Source organism: Ruditapes philippinarum, unplaced genomic scaffold, assembly GCF_026571515.1.
Source record: "Ruditapes philippinarum isolate M1 unplaced genomic scaffold, ASM2657151v2 ctg875_1_1_1_1, whole genome shotgun sequence".
Classification (NCBI taxonomy): domain Eukaryota; kingdom Metazoa; phylum Mollusca; class Bivalvia; order Venerida; family Veneridae; genus Ruditapes; species Ruditapes philippinarum.
In genome coordinates, this window is record NW_026861939.1 from 41,439 (window position 1) to 54,613 (window position 13,175).

The 13,175-nt window shown below is 33.5% G+C and overlaps 1 protein-coding gene across 1 annotated transcript in view; it reads right to left on the reverse strand.

Annotated features, from left to right (window-relative positions):
- LOC132717420 (xanthine dehydrogenase/oxidase-like) overlaps nt 1–13,155 on the reverse strand; it is a 52,610-nt gene extending 39,455 nt beyond the window's left edge. The window contains exons 1-6 of the mRNA XM_060700885.1: nt 13,047–13,155; nt 10,774–10,831; nt 4,663–4,759; nt 3,942–4,050; nt 2,579–2,705; nt 2,052–2,113 (exon numbers count right to left, since the gene is read on the reverse strand). Of these exons, the coding sequence (XP_060556868.1) occupies nt 2,052–2,113; nt 2,579–2,705; nt 3,942–4,050; nt 4,663–4,759; nt 10,774–10,831; nt 13,047–13,094 (501 nt within the window). The 5' untranslated portion in view covers nt 13,095–13,155. The remainder of the gene's footprint in view (nt 1–2,051; nt 2,114–2,578; nt 2,706–3,941; nt 4,051–4,662; nt 4,760–10,773; nt 10,832–13,046) is intronic.
- Between the last annotated feature and the right edge of the window lie 20 nt (nt 13,156–13,175).

The following is a 13,175-nucleotide window of genomic DNA, read 5'->3' on the forward strand; positions in this document are numbered from 1 at the left end:
CATGAACCATATTGTCAAGGTCTGGAATAGCAAATATCTGAGTATCTGAGCAATCATAACAGTCATACTGTTTGGAGAGATAACCAGTAAACACTCAATCACAGATTTTTTGAAATATCTTAATTATCTTTATGGATATGTATAAGTTTGACACACCTAAACAAACTTTGGTTTAAAGATTTTATGCAACACTACAAAAAATACATGTACATGTATTTGAAAGAGGTATACAAAACATGGTATGATAAAGCCACCACTTTAAGTTTTCTTTGATAAAACAAGAGCCATGTCAACATGGCCATCCCCCGCCGAATGTGTTTGCTCATTGGAAGAATGTATATGTAGTAGAGCAGAATAATTCCATTTTAAGAGGTCTTTTGGTAATGAAAACTGATGGCTATAGTGATTACAGATTTGAAACCTATGTGAATACTGATGACTGAAAATAACAAAGGGCAATAACTGAAAAATAATGCAGGGTAGGTTATCATTCTTGTGTGCTGCATCCCTCCTCAGTAAAATCTATCCACCTATGAAGTTTCAAGTTGATACCTCAAATACTTTTTGAGAAAAAAATTGAATTGAAAAATTAAGTATGAAAAATAACAAAGGGCAATAACTCAAAAATTATAAAAGGTACAGTTATCATTCTTGTGCACTGCACACCTCCTGAGTGAGATCTATGCACCTATGAAGTTTCATTTTGATATCTCAAAGGCTTTTTGAGTTATGCTCTGGACAAAAATTAATTTTGAAAAATAACAAAGGGCAATAACTCAAAAATAATGCAGGGTAGAGTTATCATTCTTTAGCACTGCACTCCTCCTCAATGAGATCCATCCACCTATGAAGTTTCAAGTTGATACCTCAAATACTTTTTGAGATAAGCTCTGGACAAAATAGCATGAAAAAAACAACAAAGGGCAATAACTCAAAAAATGTATAGGGAAGAGTTATCATTCTTGCGCACAACATTCCTCCTCAATAAGATCTATCCTTCTATGACATTTGATGTTGATATCTCACACTTTTTGAGTTATGCTCCACTCAGGTGAAAAATTAGGTATGAAAAATAACAAAGGGCAATAACTCAAAAATTATGAAAGGAAGAGTTATCATTCTTGTGCACTGCACACCTCCTGAGTGAGATCTATGCACCTATGAAGTTTCATGTTAATATCTCATAGGCTTTTGGAGTTATGCTCTGGACAAAAATCAATTTTGAAAAATAACAAAGGGCAATAACTCAAAAATCATGCAAGGTAGAGTTATCATTCTTGTCCACTGCACTCCTCCTCAATGAGGTCTATCCACCTATGAAGTTTCAAGTTGATAACTCAAATACTTTTAGAGATATGCTCCGGACAAAAATTTCGGACGGAAGGACGGACGGAAGGACGGAAGGCCGGACGGACGGAGACTATTTCTATATCCTCCGCCGAAAAATTCCTCCGCCGAAAATTTTCGGCGGGGGATAAATAAATAACTGAAAAATCAAACATTAATTTCTACATTTCATATTTTAAGATATTCTTTATTGGTATCTTAATATTTGGTCTAATAAAAGAATGTTTTAAGCAGTTTTTAGAAAACAAAAAGTTAATTCAGGTCCACATAATTACATTAAAAATTTATAAAATTTGAAAAGACCATCAGAGTCGGTCCTGCTCTTATATTTATAAGTCACCTTGAAAGAAAGTTTAAACATAATCTTGTTAACCAAAAGTCTGGGATATCTATGTGTTAAGGTTATCCCCCCAACAAGTATAAAGTAATCAGGACATACACTTTATTATAGTCTCTTTATCTCTTACAAGGAGTGAACAATAAAATAAGTACTAAAATAAGTATTTGAAATTCTATATCTACGACTAGATTTGAAACTTAGAATGTTAAAGCAGCATGCTGCCAGGTTTACGATAAAATTTTAGCACTTTGAAACCCAAGAAAAAATATGCAAAAACAATCCTGTGCAAGCTAGCCTGGTGACAAAATTGTATTGCCTGTCTAAATCTACATCCGCTTTCATTTAATAGTATCAGAATGATTACCTTAGTAAATGGCTCTAGAGCTTGAAGGATAGGTCTGTAACCTGTACAACGGCAGAGATTACCTGAAATACATAAAACAATGGCAGAAATTCATCACCAAAGTTTCTCAATGAAAATCTATCAATACCACTACAAAGGTGTGTCTATTTATAAAATAAAAACCCACCTTGATGCAAAAATATATTAAAAGTGTTTATCATGATGAAATTTCAAGAATTTTGAAAAAATAACCTTGAAAGTCAATGTCATTTAGGGGTCAAGGTTGTAGTTTAAAAACTACAAATTCATGGTTGAGAATATTAATATGTAAACATGTATATTGTTTCTATGTTTGACAGCTCTATTTTACAAAATTAAGATATGCTGCCCAATTTAAAGACAGAAAAGAACAAAATGCCCTTTCCAATTTGTCCCCTTTCAATCTATCATAATGCTACTTTTAACCACTATTGTGTTTCTGTGTAATCACTATTGTCCATCTGTGAAAATACTATTGTCTATCTGTAACTTCATTACATTAATCTTACCTTCGAGGGCTCTCTCAACTTCATCTTTGGAGGGACAGGGATTGTTCCTGAGGAGTGCAAATGCAGACATAACAAACCCAGGTGTACAAAATCCACATTGTAATGCATGAGACTCTATCATCCTTTTCTGTAACAAGAAACAAACATTTACACCAAATTAAGAACCATATCCTTCATAATATACAATTAACAATATACTTTTTAGCTTCATTTTTGAAGAATTGGGACAGCTGTTGTAGTCTCACCCAGGCAATGGCATGGGCACCACACTTTGGTTTAAAATTTTTAAATGTAATTTGGTATCTCTAGAACTACTGAATGGAATGGGTTGAAGCTTCACACTTATATGAGAGCATAAAAGTAGGTATCAGTAACTTTAATGTGGATTTTGACAGAATTTCTTAAAAAATTCTACCTTATCAAGGCTCTTGTCTTACTATCAAGCACTAAGAATAATCAAGTACGCTTTATTTTTAAGGACAGACAGGTCTTGTTTATGTAAGCACTGGTATATTTAGATCATATATGAAACGTGTATACAACAGTTACATATAGACAAAAACAAGACATGCCTTAACGGGCAGAATGTCAGGACTATATTTATAGAATATAGTCTGTGAGACTGTCACCTTACTTACTTGTCCACAAAGGCAACCAACGACTGATGGGAAAGAGCCAAAATCTAAGTGCATTATTTGTCCTCATAAAATATAAGTGCATCAAATATAATAAAATCTTCCTGTATCATTTGAGTTGTATTAATGTACCTGAATCATTTGAGTTGTATTAAAGTACCTGAATCATTTGAGTTGTATTAAAGTACCTGAATCATTTGAGTTGTATTAAAGTACCTGTATCATTTGAGTTGTATTAAAGTACCTGTATCATTTGAGTTGTATTAAAGTACCTGAATCATTTGAGTTGTATTAAAGTACCTGAATCATTTGAGTTGTATTAAAGTACCTGAATCATTTGAGTTGTATTAAAGTACCTGTATCATTTGAGTTGTATTAAAGTACCTGAATCATTTGAGTTGTATTAAAGTACCTGAATCATTTGAGTTGTATTAAAGTACCTGAATCATTTGAGTTGTATAAAAGTACCTGCATCATTTGAGTTGTATTAAAGTACCTGAATCATTTGAGTTGTATAAAAGTACCTGTATCATTTGAGTTGTATTAATGTACCTGCATCATTTGAGTTGTATTTAAGTACCTGTATCATTTGAGTTGTATTAATGTACCTGAATCATTTGAGTTGTATTAAAGTACCTGTATCATTTGAGTTGTATTAAAGTACCTGAATCATTTGAGTTGTATAAAAGTACCTGCATCATTTGAGTTGTATTAAAGTTCATACAAACCTGTATCTCATGTAATCCAGTGTTGGGTTTGCCAACTCCCTCAACTGTTGTAATAGCCAGACCGTGAGCTGCACATAATGGAAACAAGCAAGCATTCATTGTATAGTGTCTACCGAATGTCAAGGCCATTCATAACAAGAACATCATAAAGTTTCAATGAAATATACCTTTATTAGTATTAAAGTAAAGGACCATAAATGAAAACTTAACCTTAAAAGAGCTTCAACAACTCTGACACTGACATATACGATTGGGTGACGACAATTGTCAAGTGAGATTAAAAAAGTGTTGAAGCACCACAGCAAATACTATATTTCGGTATATATCAGGAAAGGCTCTTCAATGATTTCTTCAATGATTAAATGCTTAAATGCTAAAATTTCGCCTTTTTACCTGCCGAAATGCACTTTAAAGATGTCTAATTCATCTCCTTACACTTGTTTATATACGATCATGAATGCAAAAATGTAAGGATCGGCAAAAAGTAGTACTTTTCTACTTTGTGATCATGATTTCTGCTAGAGGTACTGCTGCAACAGTGACTTAAATCGCACATTATCACCCATATTATCACCCCATACTGTCCTGGAGGAAAGGTGAGGTTGCCAGGGTTACAACTCCTTAGTACAATACACAGATTTGGTAAAAGTAAAGGTAAAATGATTCAAACATGTTAAAAAATCCTTGCAAAAACTGTTGAATACTAAACAGTAAAAGATACACTATCTTTCCAGATTTGCCCTGAAACTTGGACACCATGACAGTGCAGGAGCCACACCCTCCATGACCACACCCTTCTTTCGTCCCCGGGAGCAGCACTGATTATCTAGTCAAGGATATGTAATACAGAAGCAAGGATACATGTATATTGCACAATTATACATTGAATTAAATCACCATGTTCCAGATCAATCAAATGAGTTTTTAAAATATCTGACTTATTTAACATCAAAGGAAATATACAGCATAAATATTCACAAAATTGATATTTTTGTTTTGTTTGGTTTTATTGAGCATTAACACAATTAAGGTTATATGGTTCTGAAACAGGAAAGAAGATTTTGACTCAGGTGTTATAAACTTAAAGAAACACTGGGGTCAAAACCACCTTGAACCCATTTAGTCCTCTTACTATCATAAGAGGAAAACAGTGGCTGTAATTCTGACGCCTCATGAGACCTTTAAAGGCAACTCCTCAACCATAGGGGGAGAGTGAAATTTTGAATGTAAATTTGTACTAGACCTGTCATTGATTTTGTTTAAAGCTTAGCAATGATTTATATATCTTCATAATTTCTAGACATTCAATTAATTAATCAAAATTATGGATTTTTTCAAATGTATATCTATTATTGATCAACAGAAAAATATTGATGATACATCGATATTGTTTATATTGATGATAGCTCTAATTTGTACTATAATGCACAATATGACAGCATTTTCTAATACCAAATTCTACTCTGTTACTAATGGAGTTATAAAAATTTCTGAAAAGTCTTCCTGATAAGTTACATACATATATTCTTACAAGATGTACAAAGTTGGTGCAACAGAAATATATACATGTAACTGAATTCTATGAAAGACAAAAGATAAAATGAAAAAATACATCATCAGGAGTTAAAAAATGTTTGTTACACTTATGAACAAGTTATCTGCCCTTTAAAAGACCTAAAACCTCAAATTCAAGAGCAGATAACCCTAATTTTTTATGGCTTAATATGTTCCTATTATAATTATTCTAAGATCATGCAAAGTTTTCATAAATTCTTATACACATTTTGTATTCTTTTTATTATCATAATGTACCTGTAATTTTTCACCTTTTAAACACCTTATTTGTACATCATGCAGCCTTTTTACTCTTGAGGCCAATTAAACACAAATAGAGGAGGAATGGTGCTCTGCCTTGAGGTTTTAAGATAAACTCTTACACTGTTGGAAACAAAAGTGATTTGCCAGCAGTATAGAGCCAGGCCAGCCTGCACTGATTCATCCAGCCTGACCATTTTCTACAGTTGTATACTGTTGGCACTTGTTTAATTTTTATATCTTGATATTGAAATCCCTTAAAATTTGAATGGACTGTTCCATGTTTAACTAGAACTGCCACTGTCATGGCATGAATACCCCCGCATACCACTTTGTCAGAAGCTTTTTTTAAGTCAAGGCCCCTGTGACCTTGAACTTTGACCCAGTGACCTCAAAATCAAAAGGGGTCATCTACTAATCACGACTAACCTCCATGCCAAATTGAAATCCCTTAAAATTTGAATGGACTGTTCCATGTTTAACTAGAACTGCCACTGTCATGGCATGAATACCCCCGCATACCACTTTGTCAGAAGCTTTTTTTAAGTCAAGGCCCCTGTGACCTTGAACTTTGACCCTGTGACCTCAAAATCAATAGGGGTCATCTATAAATCACAACTAACCTCCATGCCAAATATGAAGACTGTGGGTCAAAGGAATCTCAAGTTATTGGGGGGACAAGCTTTTTTTAGTCAAGGCCCCTGTGACCTTTGACCCAGTGACCTCAAAATCAAATGGGGTCATCTACTAATCACGACTAACCTCCATGCCAAATATGAAGACTGTGGGTCAAAGGAATCTCAAGTTATTGGGTGGACAAGCTTTTTAAAGTCAAGGCCCTGTGACCTTGACCTTTGACCCAGTGATCCCAAAATCGTAAGGGGTCATCTACTAATGACTAACCTCCATTCCAAATATGAAGACTGTGGGCCAAAGGAATCTCAAGTTAATTGGGCGGACAAGGAAAAACCGACAGACGGACGGGGAGACGGACGGACGGCCGAACCGCCGGACAAGCTGATTCCAGTATATCCCCCTTACAATTTTTTTTTTTACTTCGTTGTGCGGGGGTATAAAGACAGGCAAATCCATTACACAAATTCCGCAGGTTAAATGTTTATTCAAATCATGTCAAATCAGTATGACTATCACTCATCTATATATATGCTCATAAAAATGTTTTTCACTAAAAGTATAATCTTAAATTCATTATGTAGGGCATGACGGAATACTTTAAATATACAATCATGCATGCATGTAATTTTTCATATAATTTCATCATTTTATTGGTAAATCTCATTATCTATATATATGCTCATAAAAATGTTTTTCACTAAAAGTATAATCTTAAATTCATTATGTAGGGCATGACGGAATACTTTAAATATACAATCATGCATGCATGTAACTTTTCATATAATTTCATCATTTTATTGGTAAATCTCATTTCTCAACCAGTCTCCCATTCCCCCATCCCTCTTAACACACTTTGATGAACTGTTGATAAATTTGTTTTAAAAAAAAATGAAATGCTACAATTTAGTTACATGTAATAGGTTCTAAACATCTTGCCCACATAGGAATTATTACAATCCAGGTTAAGTAAATACTCAAGTTCTTCATCTTATCTAAACAAATTCTGTTACGAGCGTTTTTATGCATTCATATTATGCAGTTTCCTAAAATTAGTTATCAAATATGTCACCTCATGATAGCAAATTGCATGTTGCAGCTATTGTGTAGTAGGAGACACAAAAATAGTAAACAAGCTAAAAAACATTTTCTATTCAAGGGCCATAACTCATTCAACTGGTAACCTATGTAATATGAGCAAGTAGTCTTGAGGTACCAATCAATCCTGTAAAGTTTCATTGAAACTGCATTGGTGGTAAAAGAGAAGTAAGTCCAAACAAACCTTATTAATACCTTTTTCATTCAAGGGCCATAACTCGGCCGAAAATCATTTAAGCCAAAAACCTGTGTAATAAGTGCAAGCACTTACTTACCAATCAATCCTGTAAAGCTTCATTGAAATTGCAATAGTGGTATCCACACAAACTTTAAAAATAACAAGATATGTTTGTAAAATATGTATGCCCCCTATCAGCAGCGATTTAGTCATGTGATCAGGTTATTATGCACAACTTCTGACCCAGTGAACAAAATATGACACTGACTCCTTGACCCCAAAATCAATAGGGGTCATTTACTGGTCATGACCAATCACCATACCAAGTTTGAAGTTCCTAGGCCTAAGCGTTCTTTAGTTATTGATCGGACACCGTTTTTACTTACAAGGTCAATGTGACCTTGACCTTTGACCCCTTGACCCCAAAATCAATAGGGGTCATCTGCTGGTCATGACCAATCACCATACAAAGTTTGAAGTTCCTAGGCCTAAGCATTCTTTAGTTATTGATCGGGAACCGTTTTATTTACAAGGTCAATGTGACCTTGACCTTTGACCCCTTGACCCAAAAACAATAGGGGTCATCTGCTGGTCATGGCCAATCACCATAGCAAGTTTGAAGTTCCTAGGCCAAAGCGTTCTTTAGTTATTGATCGGAAACTGTTTTTACTTACAAGGTCAATGTGACCTTGACCTTTGACCCCTTGACCCAAAAATCAACAGGGGTCATCTGCTGGTCATGACCAATCACCATACAAAGTTTGAAGTGCCTAGGCCTAAGCATTCTTTAGTTATTGATCGGGAACCGTTTTACTTACAAGGTCAATGTGACCTTGACCTTTGACCCCTTGACCCAAAAATCAATAGGGGTCATGGCCAATCCCCATACCAAGTTTGAAGTTCCTAGGCCTAAGGGTTCTTTAGTTATCACTCGGAAATCATTTGGTCTACGGACTGACAGACAGACAAATGCAAAGCAATATACCCCCTCTTCCTTGAAGTGGGGGCATAAAAATCATTACAGGGCCATTACTCTGACAAAAATCATTGAACCACAAAATACCGATGATATGCACAATAAGACTTGGTACTGATCGCTCCTGTGAAGTCTGGATGAAACTGCACCAATAATGTTTGAGATGTAATCCAGACAAGTTTTGTAACAAATTTTATTCATTTTTAGTCACATAAAGTCCCCCAAAAAAACCACAAATAAAAATGGAGTGAATTAAACAAAATGTACTGTTTACCTATTGTTCTCCAAGTCACACAGTCAGTGTTCGTACAGACAGACAGACAGGCAGACAGAAAGATGATAGAGAAGTAATCCCTATATGCTGCCACTTTTCTGTAGAAGAGGCACAAAATTATTTGAAAGGATTTTGAGAGAGTAAAAAAAAAAATTTTTTAATCTTTTTCACAAAAAAAAACTGTGTGCATCTCATTTTGGCAAAAAACTGAGGACACTTAAACTTTTTGAGGATTTAAATGTAAAACAGTCTGATATAATCTTTTCAAGCTTATGTAACTTTGCACAAAAAACAGTGTTCTACATAATTATATCTCTGTTTACATAACATAATATATTTTACTATCACTATCTTACAGTGCATTTAACTAGCTTATTCATCATAATATATCCTGGTTCGAAGACTGCAATTCATTGCCCAGTTTCTGTGACCTTTTGAAAACTATAAAAAGATATTTTAAAGCAGCACGCCTCCAGATTCATGCTAATATACACATAATCAATTGCACTTACAACCCACGTAAATTACTAAAAAGAAGACAAACATGCAAAAATAGCCCTCACTGCATTAGTCACGCAGTAGAAATATAGTTATAAATACTGTAATCAGTCATTAATCACACATAATATGTAAATTATTACTTGAATTTTAAATATTTTTACTTTTCCTAAAATCTTAGTGCATAAAAATTTTCTCAAGTTTGATTTTATTGAAATATTTTCGCTCATCTGGAAGCATGCAGCTTTAAAGGGTATAAAGCTATATGTAATGAAATATTTCTTTTAAATAAATGGTGAAATTGTGTTGTTCAAATCAGCTAAAGATGTTTTTTGGAGTTTTTATATAGACATGTAGGCAAAATTAAAACTGTTCCATAGATACAGATAACTCACAAATGAGAACAATGACCCCAATTTTTTTCTGCTTAAAATGTTTCTGTTATCAAATTCTAACAACATGGCAAGTTTAAAGAAATTCTAATCAACTGTTTTTATTTTGCCTATATGTCTATATGAAATTAACTCTCGAAAATGTCTTTCAGGGTCATTCTCAAAAAAGGTCTTAGCATAGAATGTCTCTTTTATTTAACAAACATGGATATTGTATGTAAACAGATTACTGTGTTTCGCAATAAAATAATTTAGTAATGCTGTGATTCAAATTAAGTATAGGGTAAATTAATTTTAACTGTTAAGCAATGCTTTTTGCATGCACAGTTCACTTTTAATGAAACAATACAAACAATAAATGAGCCAAGTCATGACAAAACCAACATAATGGGTTTGCGACCAGCATGGATCCAGACCAGCCTGCCCATCTGTGCTGGTATGGATCCATGCTGGGCGCAAACACACAATGTTGGTTTTGTCATGACACAGCTCAATTATTTCTTTCATACAGGTATTTTGAAATTATTCTTTGTCAGAACCAAGCAATAAAATTTGTAAACTACAGGCAGCAGGCATACAGCTTAGCTATGTTTCAAACTGTTTATTTTATAGGGACTGAAACAGTTGATGAAAGCATAAGGAAATGGCCAGCAAATACTGATACTGTGTAACTGCATAACACTCCTCCCAGAAACCCAACTTTGAAAGCATTTTCTTACATACTGCTTTTTACAGTAACAGTGAGGATACCAGTATATGATCTTGCATTCAAACAATTGAATTAATTTTATGCATGAATAACAACAACAATTTTCTCCTTCTTTAAATAACCATTACATCATAAAATGACTTGTCTTTGTCTTATCTGGACAAAATCATATTTAGGGAAATTTTCAAAATGTATACCAACAAAAATTATACAAAATGTATACATGCATCATGCAAACAACAAGGGCATAAAAGGATACATTTTCTTCGAAGATACTGAAGAAGGGTTGCTTCTCCATCTGGTTTTGGCTCAACCACCTGAAAGGATAAATTTATCCTTGGTACAGAAGAATCCAGGTCTATTAAAGGGACTCCACTGAGGTTTTTTGACATGACAGGACTGGAAATAATTCTTTGAGATTATTACTCCATTTGATGAAGATCTACAATAATAACTTATGTGCAAAATTTCAGATCATTAGCTCGCTCCGTTTTTCCAGGATAATTATTATAGTGAAAAATGACCCAAAAATTGAAAAGCGTTTAAACGTTTTTCACTCACATAGGACTTAGAATAGCACGACATACAATTTTTAATGTATTTCTTGTATATTTCTTAGTTATTTATTATTTATATTGCTGTTTTAAGTGCTCATGTTGATCTATGTGAAAAATTAAACTTTTATATTTTTAGCGTTAAAAACCTCAGTTGAGTTCCTTTAACAGTGACAATATTCAACGAGCTGTTAGATGCAGGACACACACTGGACTAATAAATGCTAATTCATTTACAGTTAAGAAAACAAGCAACTTAAAAAAACAAAACAAAATACTTAAGTTTTTTCAGATTTGTACATCATTCTATTACATCAAGAAAATAAAAAGCTCTCAAAAAAGTTCATTTTTTTTTTTGGCACCACAATGTAACATAACATGCATGTCAATTGAAATGGCAAACAGAAAATATCAACAGTAATTTCTGTGCTGTATAGGATAAGAGGGCCAAGATGGCCCTTGATCGCTCACCTGACCCATCCAACTCATCTGAGCAATTACTTAAACAAGCATTCTGACCAAGGTTTGATGACAGTTGAGTGAAAAATGTGACAACTAGAGTGTTAACAAGGTTATTCCTATTTGGGCAGAGTGACCTAGTTTTTGACCCAAGGTGACCCATATTTGAACTTAAAAACAAACTCGCAGACCAATTTCCAGGATATTTGGATGACATTAGTAGCCACTTAATAAAGGTAACAAGAATTTTCTATTTTTAGCTCCTGTGACCTTGTTTTTCATCAGAGATGACCCATGTTTGAGTCATCCAAGTAATTTTCTTAGACAAGCATCTTGACCAAATTTGATGACAAATGAGTCAAAAATGTGACCACTAGAGTGTTAACAATGATTTTTCCTATTTGGGCAGTGTGACCAAGTTTTTGACCCGATGTGACCAATATTTGAACTTGACCTAGAAATCATCAAAACAAATTTTCTGACCATTTTCCAGGATATATGGATCAAATCAGTAGTCACAGGAGTGTTAACAAGGTATCCAAGATAAACCCATGTTCGAACTCATCTGAGCAATTACTTACACAAGCAAGTTTCATGCCTGCTAGTCATAATCAGAATTGATTGTTAAGCAGTATGATGTAGATGTAGATATAATTGAGTAAAAAATGTGACCACTAGAGTGTTAACAAACAATTTATGTGGAAGGACAACAGACGTACGACAGACAATGTATATGATGGACATTCAACAATCCTAAAAGCGCAACTTGAGCTTGCTCTGGTATGCTAAAAGACAACAATGAAATCTGAAGTAAACCCCTTCAGTGACAAACATGATATTTATAAGAAAAAATAACTTATTAAAGCAAAGTCATAGTAGAAATTACTTTCTTTTTTTTTACTATTAATGACTAGCCTATTTAATTAAGCGTGAACAGTTTGACCCATGTTACAGACTGTTTTTTTATACTGTCAAACTGTTGGTAAAAGTAATAAACCTAACAAAAAAATATCTTGATGTCTTTTTGGCAAGTCTAATTAGTTTGACTTTAACTAATAATGACAATATTTTACGTAAATTTTCATGAAAATTAGCATAAATGCTGCTTTTTAAAGTATCTGGGGTGATAAACAATATCATAAAACAATTAATGATACGCTCTAAATACAAATCTTTTATAAAGACTCTATCATGCATACATACTATATTGATACATATGTAATATTTCATTCAAATATACAAATTATATGTACACATGTAATCATTATTAAATAAAGGACATAATATATTATGATAAAATGTAGTCAGTAACAAGCTTAAGGCAACTTTTGAAATTATCATTTTAGATCTATTCTTTACACAATTATATCAACTTTTGAAATTATCATTTTAGATCTACATGTATAATAGGCCTAGATTTCTTTACACAATTATGTAAGACATTTAATCAATAATTCTTATTAAACTGTTTAATTAATAAATTTAGCAAATTCATAAGAAACAAATGTTAGGGGTATACCTTACTCCCGTTCACGAAAAAAATCAAGTCATTTGGTTGTGCACACATTGTTAAACCATCTGTCACTTAGTAGGCCTTGTCAGTGGTAGAATCAGGGTCAGTATCATTTTCCTGCAGTGGTTACTTCCC